Here is a 17,358-nt window from a genome sequence, read left to right as displayed (position 1 = left end):
GATGAGGTGCTGTGGCCAGACCGAAACAGAGGAGAGGATGCAGCATTTGTTTTTTTTTTTGTTTTTTTTTTGTTTTGTTTTACTGTAACTGTATACAGTCAATTCTTCTGTTGTTTTGTATGTAGACTACTGTATGTGCAACTTTGTGTTGGTTGGGATGTACACTGTGTATATTGTTTTTGTGGGAAAAATTAAATATATTTGTTACAGAGTATTTGTGTGTTCTGAGTATAAAACATTTTTACAACAGACTTATGTATGTACTATCTGTAGTAAGTATAACACTGAAAAAAAAAAAAAAAAGGCCTAAGTCATCACTTCTCCATTCATCATAGTGTTTTACATTGAGCACATCAGTGTTCAACTGGCTCTTATAAATGTCTATTCATTTGATGGTTTGTGTGTGTGTCATTTGAAAACAAAAAAACATTTTGAGAAGAAATAACGTCTTGGTCACGTATGTAACCCTCGTTCCCTGAGTAGGGAATGGAGACGTTACGTCAGTGACGACGAATGGGGTTTCGCTTAGAAAGCCTCTCACCTTCGAGTATACAAAACGAGCCAATGGCAAGAAAATGCCATGGGTCTGCGGAATTTGCATGGCGTAAGTCCGCCCCACCTCGTGGGTATATAATGAAGTACGCTGGCAACATGCAGATATGTTTCTTCGCTGAGGAGCCGAGACTGAACTCCGGCGTTCCAGCGGTACAGCGGAAGTGGCAGGGAGACGTAACGTTACATAACGTCACAGACGTTCCCTTTCGTGGACCCCAGTTCCCGAGACGTTCCCAGTCTAATCACGCCACCTTGACTGTCTTCCAGTGCCCTGCATAAGTCTGAGCTCCCTGTCGTGAGGCTAGCATGGACGAAGGACTCCTATTTAACACAGGAATACCAAGGTACTCTGGGAAGCATATCTCAGTGGAAATATGCAATTATTGCCTGTCCGAAGGGGGGGGGGGGGTGGACTTAGGAATACACATATGACCCGGAGGGGGATGCATATGGGGAATCACTGGGGTGTCCAGCCGCAGGTGGAATATTCCAACCCCAGGGGTGGCAAGGTGGCTTGCCGAGGGAAAGACACATGCTCAGGGAGGCTTACAGTGGAAATACACACGTGGGGGTCGCCCAGAGGGGGAACCATGCACATGGAGGCACCTAGCCAAGCGCGAAAGCTGCCAGTGGCATAACTCTGGCGTTGGCGTCAACAGCGCTGGAGGAACTCAGGGCCTGCGGGGAGGCTCACCTGAGGAGAATAATCACACGTATCCCGTCCGTGGAGAGGAATGGCGAGCAAGCGAAGACACCTGAGCAGAATCTAGTACCGGCTGGTTGAAGCGAGTACATGAGAAGAAACTGGCTCCACTCGGAGATTGTGGAATCTCACAAATGTGTTAGGTGTCTCCCAGCCTGCAGCTCTGCAGATGTCTGTTACCGAGGCGCCATGCGCTAGAGCCCAAGAGGAGGCCACACTCCGGGTGGAGTGGACCATCACACCAAGGGGGCAAGGTCGACCTTGCTGCTGGTAGCCAAAGCAATGGTGTCCACTAACCAGTGAGACAACCTTTGCTTGGAGAGAGCCTTTCCCTTCAGCTTCCTACCATAACAGACAAAGAGCTGGTCTGAGGTCCTGAACACTGCGTTCTGTCTACGTAAGCACGGAGGGTGCTTTCTGGACAGAGCAGTGCCAAGGCTGGGTCTGCCTCCTCAGGAACTTGATGATCAGGTCGTGCTTTCCCAGAGACTTACCTTCAACTGCATGGTGATGTGCAGAAATAGCGGCAACATACGCTTTCAGGGTGGAGGGAGACAGCCTTCGCTCCAACCCTTCTTGCAGGAAGGAAAGCACAACACTGATTGGGCATTTCATGGGGTCTTCACGACGGGAAGAACACCAGTTGACGAAGAGGTTCCACTTCAACTCATAGGCATGTCACGTGGATGATGCTCTAGCGGAAGTGATGGTAGCCAACACCATTGGTGGTAGGGTACTCAAACCTGCCTCGTCCCATCCAGGAGCCACACGTGGAGGTTCCAAGATCGGGGCGAGGGTGCCATAGGTGCTCCGTCTATGAGAAAGGAGGTCCTTCCTCAGAGGAATTGGCCAGGGAGGTGCTGTCGCGAGGAGTACTAGTTCGGAGAGCCAGGTCTGGTTGTGCCAATAAGGGGCAACCAAAATGTCCTGCTCCTCATCCTCCCTGATCTTGCACAGGGTCTGTGCAAGAAGGCTCACTGGGGGAAACGCATTCTTGCGGAGGCCCCGCGGACAGCTGTGCGCCAGAGCATCCGTGCCGAGCGTGCCCTCGGTCAGGGAATAAAACAGGTCGCAATGGGACGAGTCGTGGGAGGCAAACAGGTCTACCTGTGCGTCCCCGAACTGATCCCAAATCAGCTGAACCGTCTGAGGATGGAGTCTCCATTCTCCAGGGAGAGGCTGAACCCATGAGAGCTTGTCGGCTGCACAGTTCAGGTCTCCTGGAATGTAAATGGCTCGAAGCGACCTCAGATGCTTCTGACTCCATATTAGGAGGTGGCGGGCGAGTTGCGACATACGGCGGGAGTATTGTACTGTTGCGGTATTGTCTGATCGGACTAGTACATGCTGGTTCTTGAGCAACGCATGGAAGCGGTGCAGAGCCAGACGCACTGCCAGCAACTCGAGGCAATTGACATCCCAAAGGCGCTGGGGTCCTGTCCAGGAGCCCGCGGCAGCATGTCCATTGCACATGGCGCCCCAGCCCGAGGTGGAGGCATCTGTCGATTCAACAACATGCCTGGAAACTCGTTCTAAGGGCACTCCGGCCCATAGAAAGCTGAGGTTCGTCCACGGGGTGAAGGTCTGATGGCAGGTCGGAGTCACTGTAACTCGGAGCATACCGTGTTGCCATCCCCACCTCGGGACTCGATCGTGAAGCCAAAGCTGAAGCGGTCTCATATGAAGCAATCCAAGCAGCGTTACTGCGGCTGCGGATGCCATATACCCTAGGAGCCTCTGAAATAGTTTCAGTGGAACCGCACTCTTGCCCTCGAATTGATGGAGGCAAGTCAGCAGTGACTGCGTAAGCTGCGCGCACATGGCGACCGAGTCGATTTCCATACCGAGAAAATAGATCCTCTGCATGGGGCAGAGTTTGCTCTTCTCCCAGTTGACCCGAAGGCCCAGACGAGCTAGGTGCCGGAGCACTAGGTCCCTGCGTTCGCAAACCTGATCTCGAGAGTGAGCTAGGATCAGCCAGTCGTCGAGATAGTTCAGGATGCGAACCCCGTGTTCCCGTAGAGGAACAAGGGCTGCCTTGACGACTTTCGTGAAGACGCGAGGAGACAGGTATGCCCGCCCCTTTGAAAGCAAACCGTGGCAACGGTCTGTGTTGAGGTAGAATGGAGACATGGAAGTAGGCGTCCTTCAGGTTGATCGCTGCAAACAAATACTGTGGCCGCACACATAGAAAATCGTTTGGCCGTGGCATCCTGCCCGGGGCCGGTGAAGGTTTGAGGAGAGGAGCCGCAGGGAGGCGGCCTCGGCGGGAAGCAGACTAAGGAGACCGCACGGACGGATGACCGTTGGTGCAGAAGGCCTCAGTCCGCTTCAGGGGAGGGTCGAAGACTGTTGGGCGCAGTCCTCAACCACACCGCCGAGCAAGCCGCCCGTCTCAAGAGTGCTGCCTAGCCAGGCATTTAGCCGGCTAAGGGGCGGAGACGGGCGGTGCCGCCCTCCTGCAACCCTCTCCTGCTCGGGGCCAGAGAAGACTCGAGGGGAGGGGCCGCAGGGAGGTGGCCTCGGCGGCAAGCAGACTAAGGAGACCACACGGACGGATGACCGTTGGTGTAGAAGGCCTCAGTCTGCTTCTGGGGGGCCGAAGACAGTAGGGTACAGTCCTCAACCACACCACAGAGGAGCCCAGTCTGGGACATGGGGAGCTGAGAAAATGAATTCTCAGACCCCCTCACATCAACTTGGCTGAGCCCATTCCTGGACCAGTGTAGACATCACCTGGCCCAGCGATCACGCAGGTACCGATGTCCGATGTTGCCCGTAGAGCGAGGTCAGTAGTGTGCATGGCGGATCGACCAGCCCGGACATGGGAGGCATAGCGTCCCTGCGTGGGGGCGTGGTCGAGTTTCGCATTCTGTCAGTGTTGGCCAGGGAAGGATCAGTGTTCCACGGCGGCCTGGTCTGACAGAACTCCCGGGTCAGCACTGCCTCGAAGGCAAGGGGACACACAGCACTGCATGCCTGTGCCACGATAGTTCTAACAGAAAGACTCGGGAGAATAAATACTGTGACAATTATCCATTTATTAACAACCCAGCAAGCAATAAAGTACTTTGGCATAGGCCCCGTCCGTAGCTCGCAATCTGAGGGTCCGGACTCTGCATATCCTGCCTGAAGATGAAGGCAGAGGCGCAGCCGACCCCCGTGAAGTATGGAAGGGACCATCCTGGTGGTGGTGATGGGGAGGATGGAGGGAAGAATTAGACTTGGAGGTGGTGGGGAGGATGGTGGTGAATTGGAGCGTCAGCATCTGCGAACTCAAACATGAGTAAGTACCGATCTTTTATACCACGAGTGTGATAATGTGATTGGATAGATGAAAGGTAAAGTGACGTAACAATTAAGTCTTCCCGGCAGAACTTTATGCTAAAGCTTTCATTGACAGAGAACATACAGCCCATGATCGGCACGCGAGTGCAGCGAAGGCGGAGGACGCCTGCGGGCCACGATAAGTCACAGGGACTTTCGCGAGCCAGAGGCGTCCTGATGCACGTCCGGGAGAAAGGCACTGGGGGTGAATGCTGTAGAGCAACACGTGCCCAGGAACCAATCATCAAGCCTACAGCGCTCGGGGGGAGGGCGGCGTCACTCCAACCGATGCTTTCAGCTGCCGGGGAAAGCATGGCCATCAGCTCTGGATCTGACTCCACTAACGCTGACACTCCCGAGGAGGTAACGCAGTCGAATCCTCATTTCCAGAGGAATCAAGCCCGCCTTGTGATGCTGTGAGTGACATGACACCATCTGCTGGAGCCCCGAATGAAAACACTGGGTCCCCGAGAGGAACCAGGCACACACGGAAGCCCCACGGTTTGCGATGTGGAGGGGGGCGTGGCCCGAGGAAATCTCATCGGAATTATGCCACACCATAACCCTCAGATCACCCTGGCCACCAGCCAAAGTATCCCCTCGCGAGGAAGAGATAGATTGGGGTGTGGCAGAGGGGACTCTCACACGGAGATCATTGAGTCTCAATCTATAAACATTGTGATGGTCATGTTCACGCAATGAAAACATGACTCATCCACGAGCGTGATTAAGCCGCTGCCGAGCGTGATTAAGCCCAACACGCGAAACAGCGCACGTGACCGTTAGGCAGATGAATCACGCGCCCACATCCAGTAAATACACGGGCGAGCCGTCTTGAAAAAGACGTGCCCTGCATTGTGCAGCTCTTTTTTTTTTCTTTTTTTTTTTGCAACTTTATTTATGATTTTCAACAAAACATTGACATAAGTTCAGCATTTCTTACAAAAGTTCTGTGAACTCCACCCCCCACCTTTTATGGAGGTGGGAGAGCTTTAGCTCATCACGTGCTACACCGAAGATAGCTATCAAGGGGTCAGGCCGCAGTGTTTCGCCAGATATAGCTGATAGTGATTGAAAAATTGATGACCAAAAACCATAAACAGATGGACATGACCAAAACATGTGCCCCAAAGAAACAGGAGAATAATGACATCTAGGACAGTTTGGTGCAACATTAGGGTATAATTTAGACAGTCTGTCATTTGAGTAATGCAACCTGTGGACAACCTTAAATTGAATCAAGCCATGTCTAATACAGAGAGAAGATGTGTGTATACGCTGTATGGTATTTTTCCAGATGTCTTCCGGTATCATTTCTCCGACCTCTCCTTCCCACGCTGCCCTGATTTTGTCCCATGTATGAGGGCAGCTATCAAGAATTAATGCATAGATCTTTGATATTGCTCTTTTAGTAGGTTGACTCACATTAAGAACTAAATACAGTAGGTCTTTAGAGGGTGGAGATGGGTACCCTGAGAAAAATTTAGAGGCAAAACTCCGAGCCTGAAGGTATCTAAAGTAGTGAGACTTAGGTAAATTATGGTCTTCACATAAAGATTTAAATGAAACAAAGCCATCCTCAGTGAAGAGATCTCGAAAGAAGACCAAGCCACTTCTGTGCCAAGCTGCAAATGAATGGTCTATTTGAGATGGTACAAAAAGATAATTAAACATTATTGGAGAGAAGCTACATGCATTTGTCAAATTAAAATGTTTCCTGAATTGGCCCCAGATCTTAATCGAATTTTGAACCACCAAATTTGAGTTCAGCTCAGTTGATTTAATATTTAGTGGGAGAGGGGCAGTTAAGATTGAAATCGGAGAAACTGGGAGTGTAGCTCTCAGTTCCATATCAGTCCAGACTGGACCCTCCTTATCTGCGAACATGGTTATCCAGTATGTTAGCTTAACAATATTGGCTGCCCAATAATAAAACAAGAAATTAGGTAAACCCAAACCCCCATCAGATTTAGCTCTCTCCAGGCTTGCTTTCTTCATACGTGCAGGTTTTTTGTTCCATATGAACAAAGAGATACAGCGGTCCAGATGAGCAAAATAGGATTTGGGGAGAAAAATGGGAATCATTTGGAATAAATAAAGAAACCTGGGCATTACAGTCATCTTCACTGCATTTATCCGTCCTGCCAGGGAGAATGGAATTTTTGACCACCTATCCAGATCAGTTTTGGTACGATCTAAGATAGACCTGTAGTTATACTGGAAAATAGCCTTAATTGAGCCAGCTATTTCTATTCCCAAATAAGTAAATTTGTCATTTTCAATTTTAAAAGGCAAATTTTCATAAGTGATCTGTTTTGCCAGATTATTTAATGGAAACAATAAAGATTTTGACAAATAAACTTTATACCCCGATATGTTACTAAACTTTTGTAGCCAGTGGAGAAGATGGGGCATACTCTCAATTGGGATTGTGCAGCTCTTTTAGAGAGAGGAAAAAGCTCAGCAGAGTGCTGAAGCACCCAGGGAGAAACACACACACTGTCGGCAGATCACTGCACAGATCAGCAGCAGGCAATGCGATCTCGCTGGAACGCGCCGTCACACCAACACACTGAAGAGCCGCTCGTCTCGTAGAGTGAAGATGATTCAGAATGGCTTGTAGGAGTGAAGAGAACTCTTGGCTCCGAAGCGAAAACATATCTGCATGTTGCCAGCGTACTTCCTTTTTAGGGGCTGCACGACTACTGATTACTGCTAGTCGATTTCTTATCAAAACAATATTCGAGTTACTCGACTACTCGTGGTTCATGCAACTGTAAATGAAAAGACATGAAATAGTTATTATCAATATTTTTTTTATTAGCCCAATTCATAGCCTAATGCAACAATTACATATGTAAACTCTTAACATTATAATTATGAGTATGACATTACATATTTTAATTTTCATGTAACACAGAGTAAAGCCAAATAAATAACCACTTTTGCCTTTCATTTCAGACGCAATGTTCGCTTTTAGGGGCCATTCACATATCGCGTCTTTTGCGTGCTAAAGTTTGTTATTTCAAATGTAGGCGTGCGGTCGCGGCACACTCGTTTTTCCAGGCGTGCCTATGCCGCGGCGACTTTCAGAATGCCACAAGCGGTGCGCAGGTCATGAGACAAAAACCAACCGATAAGCTTGCATTTCCGTAACAACATTGAAAGCTTGGCCGAACAGCTGATACAGAGCGGGGTTTTATTTCTCATCTCCATAAATATATCTAATGGTAAAGCTAATGCAAGGGCTAAAAATCATTAATCCTTTGCTTATACTTCCTCTTCATCATGGAGAGCGCAGTTCATGGTTGCATAGCAACGACAGACGCCATGGGAGCGCAAGCACTTGTGGAAAGAAGGAGAGCGTTTTTAGACGCGATATGTTAACGGCTCCTTACAGAGTTGGCAAATTACGATATTTTTGTCATCCTTGATGAAATACTTCCACACTGATGTGTGGTGCATAGGCAGTATATAAACGGTGTGGTGTCTGTTGGTGACGTTCGCCATTTTGAATTAATTTATGGTTAATGGGCGCTCAAGTAGTCGATTGTTTCCGACAGCGCCGAATAGTGGTTGAAGTAGTCGATCTCTCGACTACTCGACTAGTCTGTGCAAGCCCTATTCCTTATATAACCACGAGGTGGGGCGGACTTATGCTATGCAAATTCCGCAGACCCATGGCATTTTCTTGCCATTGGCTCGTTTTGTATACTCGAAGGTGAGAGGCTTTCTAAGCGAAACCCCATTCGTCGTCACTGACGTAACTCGTAGTGACCACGAAAGGGAACATTGTTTTGAATGTAAAGTTTCATTTTGCAGGAGAATTGAGGGGTTTTGCCCGTTGTGTGTGTGTGTGTGTGTATAGTTATGAGAGTATGAGGCATGCTTTCAGAAAATGTGTGTAAACAATTGAGAAAAACTGTAATAGACAAGTCCAGGAGAGAGGTGGTGTGGAGGGCGAAGTAAGTTGTCATTACTATACTTTTTACGTAATTGGAAAATTTGTTTACTTTGTTACAATATACTTTTTTTCTGTACCTGCATGCTTTGGATTCTGTGTTCTCCATTTTTTTTGATGTAGTGTCTAATGAATCTGTATGATCTGTAGTGTTTATAAAATTGACTCGCTGTGTGTATGATCTGAAAGCATTGCTTGATTTTGAGCAAAGATAAAATGGTTTTGAGGCAACTGTTTGATTTTGCCAGAAGAGTCAGAGGTTCTCTGAATGTGGTTTGAAAATTTGGTTATGTGTTTAAGGTTTTGAGAAAGTGAGTGATGGTTTCAAGAAATGTGTTTTAGCAATTCAGAAAAACTGTAATCCAATGTTTTCACAAGAACAAAGGTAATCCACACTGAAACATACCAGAAACAGGAACAAAAAGGATCAAGAAATCCAAAATCCAGGAACAAGAATATAAATAGTTTCACAAACACAAGTGAAGACAACAACAATTGAAACACAAGAGGGGATAAATACACAGGGAAACAAGGGCTACAGAACTAATCAGGGTAACTATAGAGACAAACAAGGGTAACTATAAAAACTAACAAGGGACAAAGCAAACAGAAATTGAACACAGGAAGAGAACACAGAAACAATACTGAAAACACTTCAACTTAAAAGTCTTTAAACACATGACAGTGCATCGCAGTGCAAAATGTATTTTAGTAAGTGAGAATGTGTTTAGAGTTTTGCACAAAAGAGTGCATGACATATGCAAATGGTGTACAACTACCTGAACTTGTGTAATGTTTTGCCAAAAGAGTGGTTTAATTGACAAATATATTTAGACCACTGAGCATTTGATTCAGAGAATGGAGTTCATTAGTGAGTTAAGAAAAAATTAAAAGCTTTAGCGTAAAGTTCTGCCAGGAAGACTCAAATGTTATGTCACTCATTACTTTCTGGTCTATCCAATCACTAATACTTGGAGTATAAAAGATTGTTACTTATACATGTTTGAGTTTGCAGATGATGATGCAAACATTCACCTCCATCCTCCCCACCACCACCAGGATGGTCCCTGTCCATACCTCCCCAGGGTCGGCTGCGCTCCTGCCTTCATCTTCAGGCAAGATATGCAAAGTCCGCTACCCCCCGAATGTAAACTATGGACAAGGCCTGCACCAAAGAACTTTACCATCCAATATTTTTGTTTTCATTTTCTGGTATTTTAATTAATAAATGTTATTGTGATATCATCTTGCCTTCTGAGTCTTTCTGGTAGAACTGTAATGTAACGTTTTAGAGGTTATAAGAAATACATGGCAATTTTGTCACTGTCCCTGGAGCAACTGCGTCATCTGTTTTTCAGGCCATAGACTTTTTACAATGTACATGTCAGATATATATATAAAAAACAGACCTGCATATCTCAGTGTAAGGAGCAGAATGCACTTTAACAGTAGCCTGTGAAAAAGACAGGTTTGCTTCTTTTCATTCTTTATTATAATTTGTTAAACTATCCAGCTATTGATATTATTACAGTTATAGTATATTCTATAGCAAGTACATTATAAAGTCAAAAAACTAGTTATATATATATATATATATATATATATATATATATATATATATATATATATATATTGTACTAATATTAAATTATATATTTTATACAAACAGAAAGGAGACGCATAAAAAGATTTCTCTAAGGACTAATATTCATCTTGTCAATGGAAAACATCAGCTTTGTAAAGGATTTTGTCATAGTCGGCTTTCCTGGACTTCAGCCTTATTACTATGGCCTTGTATCAGCACTTCTGTTTTTTGTTTATGCATTTACTTTGGTGGGAAATGCTGTATTTTTTACATTGTTTGTAATGACTAAGAGCCTTCAGAAGCCTGTATATTATTTCATTATAAATCTTGTTGTGTGTGATGTATTATTCAGCACCACAACATTACCAAAGATAATTAGCAGGTATTGGTTCCAAGATGGGACCATTTCATTCATGGGTTGCTTTGTTCAGATGTTCTTTGTACATTATTTAGGTAGTGTCTGTTCACTTGTTCTGGCAATAATTGCTATAGATCGATATGTAGCAATATGTTACCCACTTCAATATCATAGTATCATGACAAACAGAAATGTGCTATTTCTTTTTTTTGGCTCTTGGATTTTAGGCTCCTTAGGCCCGTTGGCAATGGTCATTCGAGCTTACCCTCTCCCTTATTGTACAGAAAACACCATTATACACTGTTACTGTGATCATGTTTCCATCACAACACTGGCATGCACAGACAGAACACCATATAGTGTTCCAGCTCTCATCTATGCCTTTGCAATACTGTTGGGGCCCTTTGCTCTTATTATTTTTTCATACTGCTCCATCTTTGCAGCAGTTATGCAAATTTCAGGTACTCAAGGAAGACTGAAGACTTTTTCCACCTGTAGTCCTCAGCTCATCATAATTGCTCTCTTTTTCCTACCCAGGTTATTTAATTATTTGTCTGGCAATATCGGTATAAAATTCAGCACTGATTTGCGATTAGTCATTATTATGATATATAGTCTGCTACCACCCATGATCAACCCCCTTATTTATTGTTTGAGAACAGAAGAGGTAAAAAAGGTATTTAGAAGTCATTTTCAAAAGAAACAAATTGGTTTTCCTTTACAGTTGCTCTGATGTGCTTTATTTAAATAGGTGGTCTTAAAGTCCTCAACTTTAGATAATATCTCCATTTTACAAAACATACAACATATTCCAGTAGTTTTTGAACTGGACTGAATGCCAGGAACAGTAATGTAAGCCTTTTGAAGGTCTCCTGAAAATTGATTTTTGACTTTCAGCAATTAAGAAATTTGTGGTATCTTTGATTCCAACATTTACAGTGCTTAAATTATATACATTCAGTATGTTTGTCATGAGACGGAACATAAAACCTAGTTCCTGTTAATATTGCAGAGGAAAATTACTTATGTTGTTGTATTACTTATACTTATTAATTAAAATGACTTATACTTATTGTATTTGTTGTTTATATTATTATAGTTTGGGAACTTGTACGTGCACACGAGAAACACTAGCTGGGCACACTGGAAAATGTGATGTAAAATAAACCAGAAAGAGTAATGAGTGAGACAAACATTTTCTTTATGTGCAAAGAAAATGTCAGACAGAAAATGTCAGACAGCAGGAACATAACAGCTCTGGCTTAACATTAAGTCCGTTTTGTTTATATAGTCCAATATCACTAATCACAATCCAAACAACATCCATCCATATTAGTTAAGCACTTGAAAATACAGCTTTATTTTCCTATAAATCATTAAAAAGCTCAAAAGTTCCCTTTCAAGCACTGTAAAACTTTTCACTGTAAATTTACAGTAAAATACTGGCAGCTGGGTTGCCAGCCACATACTGTATTTTTACAGAACTAGTACTGTAAACAGCATTTACAGTATTGTACTGTAAAACGTTGTACTGTAAATTTACAGTAAAATACTGGCAGCTGGGTTTCCAGCCACATACTGTATTTTTACAGAACTAGTACTGTAAACAGCATTCACAGTATTGTACTGTAAAACGTTGTACTGTAAATTTACAGTAAAATACTGGCAGCTGGGTTGCCAGCCACATACTGTATTTTTACAGCACTAGTACAGTAAACAGCATTTACAGTACTCCACTGTAATTACCAAATACAGTATATACCACATACTTTTACAATATTAAACTTGTCTACAGCAATAAATTGTATAGTAGTCACACTAGGAAAAAGAAAACAACATTTTCTGGGTTTTAAAACATTTATTTTGGTTAAAAGCAAAGATCAGAAAATTGCCTTCTGTGAACATGTTGTCTGAATTTTTTTTAAACATAAAATGCAATTTTAACACTTAACAACAAACAGATAACACTTAGCACTTAATTAAAGGGATAGTTCACCCAAAAATTTAAATTAGCTTATGATTTACTCACCCTCAAGTCATCCTAGGTCTATATGACATTCTTCTTTCAGACGAATACAATCGGAGTTCTATTAAAAAATGTCCTGGCTCTTCCAAGCTTTATAATGGCAGTGAATTGCTGTTTCTGTTTGGAAGTCCATACAAGTGCAAACGAAATCCCATTCAAAGTCTTCAAGTTTTCGCAGAAGTGAGGACACCTGTAGGCTTACAGTGTTCTTTTTTTGCACAACTTGGCCAGTTTTCTTTGAAGTTACTTGTCCTTTCTTTGTTTTTGATCCACGTTCAGGATTGATGTCAGGGAATCGTCTAAAAGGCAGAAAAGAAAGGGAAAAAAAAACAATGAAATATTATGGACTGAGTTTATATATTTTGACAGAGAGAGACAGCACAATTTACATGTGTAAATAAAAACCAGATATCGGTTTTAACGACTAATCTGTTTGGATAAAACTAAACAACATGAAAAAAAAAACTGATGGATGTTATGATCAATAACTGATATTTTTTCTGCCCTGGTTAAAATACATCAACTCAATGTGTCTGTTTACATGTGCACTGTCAACTAACTAAACTTTTGGAAGTGGGGTTGCCAGATTTAAAGTTTTAGGCTATTCTACAACTTTTAATATCATCCCCTCATCAGGTCCCATCAGAGTATCAGTGGAAAGGCAGTCATAGACTCTGTTTATATAGAGCACACATTGCCAGAATCCAGCCCAAACCTTTGTGACAGAAATAATTTAACTTTAATTGCAAGCCTTGCAATGTTTATTGCATACATGACTACATGATAATGTTAAACATGACATTTACCAGACTAAAATGCATGTTTGCACCCAAAAATGAAAATTCTGTCATTATTGCTCACCCTTAAGACTTTCGTTCATCTTCGGAACACAAATTAAGATATTTTTGATGACATCTGGGAGGTTTCTGTCCCTCCATTGACATCAATGTCATTGCAACTGTCAAAGCCCAGAAAGATGGTAAAAACATTGGTAAATAGTACATATAACTACAGTGGTTCAACCTTAATATTATGAAGTGACGAGAATACTTTTTGTGCGCAAAATAACCCCAAAATAACGACATTGTTGAATAATCTCTTCTTTTACATGTCATTCTCCTACACTGTTTTGTGAGGATGAGTGGGCTGGAGCGCGTTAAAGGATAACTCTTGCCAAATTGCAACCTAGGGTCTTTTTGTTAATCTACCCGAGGCAAACTTTCGTTTAAAAGCATAATTAGGATGGAAACGTCACTTTTAAGTTTGACCGTATTTTCGTTTTCGGTCAAATTGCCTTGTGAATGGGAGTGCTTGGGGCACGACTATGATAGCATTGAAAATCGCTATTTTTTAAAACACTAAAAAGGCTCGACACAACATGAAACTGTGCTCGAAGTATCACCAGGGGCTCTAAACTCCAGCATTGAGAACATTGTTTGTGTACACAGAGTTTACTAAAAAGAAAGATTTTGAACAACTCACGGAAGCTGTGTCCGCCTGCATTTTGACAGTCAAAAATAGTCGATCTAATAACTTTATTCTAGAGCTGCTGTAAAGCCTAAACAATCTATGTTACTGTAATTTCCTATTATCACTGTAAAGCTGCTTTGAAACAATCTATATTGTTAAAAGCGCTATATAAATGAAGGTGACTTGACACTGTTTACACTACGTCAACAGCATAGGAGAATGACGTGAAAGAGTAGAGATTGTTGAATAATGTCGTTATTTTTATTTTTTTTTGTGCACAAAAGGTATTCTCATCGCTTCATATATTAAGGTTGCACCACTGTAGTTACATGGATTATTTAAACAATGTTTTTAATACCTTTCTGGGCTTTGAAAGTTGCAAGACGTTTCTGTCTATGGCTGGTTCAGAAACCTCTCAGATTTCATCAAAAGTATCTTCATTTGTGTTCTGAAGATTAACGAAGGTCTTACAGGTTTGGAACAACATGAGGGTGAGTAATTAATGATAGAATTTTCACTAATCCTTCAACTGAAAACAACTTGCACTGACATATCTTAAATATGTGACTGCCACTGTTTTGTCTCAAGATGCACACCAGTAAAGTTTTTTTTTTTTTTTTATTAGACATTTTTATAAAAGCTGCTTAAATACCCTAATTTTATTAAGGCCTAGACCTGTCTTAAGCAAAGCCCAGTATGGAAACCAGGGCCATTTTGTTCATACCAGTAGTCAGCTTAATAAATACTGTCAAGACAAGTCACAATTCAGTCTAATATTTATATGAATGGCAAATATGCTAATGACTAACCTCTGAACAAACTCAAGGTGCTGCCTCTTCCTGGTACTGCAAGCTGAAGTTATAGGAGGAGGCAAACAGCGCTGCCAGGCCAGGGATGAAGAGGCTGTGATCCTTTCCACACACACCTTGACCTTCCAAACGTAATGTCCAGCAGGTTGCTTAGAGATTGACCTGTAATTGGAAAAAAAAAAAAAAAAAATTAATTATTAAATCATATTAATAATTAAAATAACTATTGTGGGTTCCACTGTGTTTCTATGTAGTTGTCTTTATCTATTCAAAGTTCTATAAATTACAATTTTCACCTAAAAATTAAAATTGATTAGGGTTAGAACACTAAAACGCACTGCCATATTATTTTGCTTGTTTTAAGCATAAACTCACTAAATTTTGACTTATTCTTTCAGAAAACAGGACAATTTTTACTTGTCAATTAAATGCTTCTTCATGTAAGAATTTTAGATATCTGGACTGGAAACAAGAAAAAAACACTAATTAAGAAAAACATATTTTGCAGTGGAGTGAGTAAATGATGGCTTTTCATTTTAGGTTTAAACTACCTCTTTAATTTTTACATACCAGGAAATAAGGTGTGGACTCTCTGGCAAATGTAGATTGCTGGACATCAGCGTTGCAAATTCCTGAAACAATTTTTAAAAAGGACAGCACAACCATGATCAACAGAACCAAAATATAAAACATATTACAGATTAATGAGATTTGTTGAATAATCTCTACTTATCTGCTTGAAGGATAACACCGTCTAACTTCTCTTTGAATTGTTAGTTGTAGGACCATGGCATGGCATGGCATGGCAATCAGGAATACTACATTTGAAAACAGCATTAGGAACATGGATTTTCTAGAGCAAAATTCTGACAACGATTCAAAAGCACGACCACAGAACTGACAGCATTTGATAGCATTTTCTTTTTTACCACATAGACTATAACTGTAACACTACTTAAAGGTGCTCTAGGTAACTTTTTAACCTTAACTGAACAGCTTCGGAGTCAGTGGAATGGTTATATTACTTATTTCGGGTTGAATGGTGGTGGTTTCGCACCCCCCTGGTGCCCGAGAGCGGAAAAAACTCACTTGCAACTTTGGGACGCGGGTCGGTGTCAGGAAGTATCGCGTGATATCAGGTCTCGCGATGTAACGAATTGCTTGACGGCACTGCACACGTACACGCCCCTATTCAAGCACCGGCGGGCTAGCTATAAGCAAAGTGCAACGATAGATTGAGTTATGGCTGAGGCTGAGCCTGTAAAAAAGAAGCAGAAAGCTAGGAAATCTTTGTCGGAGGACCAACGAAAGAGGAAACGGGAGACTGACCGAGCAAGAAGTCAGACTCGAGTAAATATATCGGACCGGCTTTTTCAGAATGGTGAGAACTGAGAGAAACAGAAGCCTGCAAAACGGATGCTGATCCTGCTGTTGCACTTGTAAGTTAAGTATCTTTGGAATAAACTGTGTTTAATATTTAAATTTCAAGTAATTGCGACCTCAGGATGTTTGCTATTGTCTGTAAAGGTTTTTATTATGATCGCTGTCTGTTAGGGGCTTACTAGTACGCTAGATACTATAACTTTGATGTTAGCATTGTCATAGCAAACACGTTTGATTTCTGTAGTTGTTTGGCCGTTCCTCTGTCGGTTTTATTTGTGTAACTTACACTTTTATTTTATGTCACTAAGTCAACGCGTCTGATAGTAAGTTAGGCAATATCAGACGCGCAAAATGTTGCACATATCATGATCGAGCTAGAAAAAACGTTCTGATGTTTTCTTAGACAAGCAAAGGTAAACCATCATTCTACCAGATGAACTTATAGACCTTGCTAATATAACTTTAGACAAATATTAGCCTCCGATATATATATTTTTTTTATGCTCATGCCCATTCTCCCAAAAACAAACAAACAAACAAACACGAAAGCAGTAGTTCGCCTCGTTCATATCGTTCGTTCCCGGTAAAAATACTAGTATGCATGACAACACAATAAATAAAAAAATCGCCATCAGTTGGAAAGAAAGTATTGCTTTACTTGCCTCAGTAGACATAACTGGTTTTGAAATAGCCGGTTCCTCTGCTCAGCTAGGTTGACAGCTGATCAGCTGGGTTGCTCGTGGCAAGGGGGGAGGGACAACAGTTCGTTTTTACGACAGAGTGTTTGAAAGCATTATACTACCAGACACTAGGGGGAGCTCGTAGAGATAAAAACACTCAGACTTGCATAGTGTCCCTTTAAAAGCACTTACATTAGCACTGGACCGTCATCAGATTACAAAGCCTGAAACGAAAAATATATATCAAAAGCAGGTCATGCAAATAACATGGTATATGTTGCCTATTATGTGAAATGTCGAAGTTAACGTTACTTGGTAAACAGGTGGAACAGAGTGAATTGTTTGCGCGGCCGCGGTAGTAAACCGCGTTCGCAAAATCAAACCAAATAAGCATTCGTGAAAACAATGTAGAAATGCGAACGCAAAAAAACAAAATACATTGGCTTACCGTATCACTCTGTTGAACAATTTTCCATCTTCTCAAACTCTAAATCCCACTAA

The 17,358-nt window shown here is 42.3% G+C and overlaps 1 protein-coding gene across 1 annotated transcript; it reads left to right on the top strand.

Annotated features, from left to right (window-relative positions):
- Positions 1 to 10,265: 10,265 nt before the first annotated feature.
- Positions 10,266 to 11,222, top strand: LOC307166663 (olfactory receptor 2AT4-like; the record flags this gene model as incomplete). The annotated part of the gene is made up of 1 exon (XM_079885159.1): positions 10,266 to 11,222. One exon carries the CDS (start codon positions 10,266 to 10,268, stop codon positions 11,220 to 11,222), a length of 957 nt encoding a protein of 318 aa, XP_079741285.1.
- Positions 11,223 to 17,358: the final 6,136 nt, after the last annotated feature.

The sequence above is a fragment of the Squalius cephalus genome, assembly GCF_949319135.1.
Source record: "Squalius cephalus genome assembly, chromosome: 11".
In the NCBI taxonomy this organism is placed as follows: domain Eukaryota; kingdom Metazoa; phylum Chordata; class Actinopteri; order Cypriniformes; family Leuciscidae; genus Squalius; species Squalius cephalus.
The sequence above is the reverse complement of the archived record's forward strand: the minus strand, read 5'-3'. Positions and strand labels throughout refer to the sequence as shown.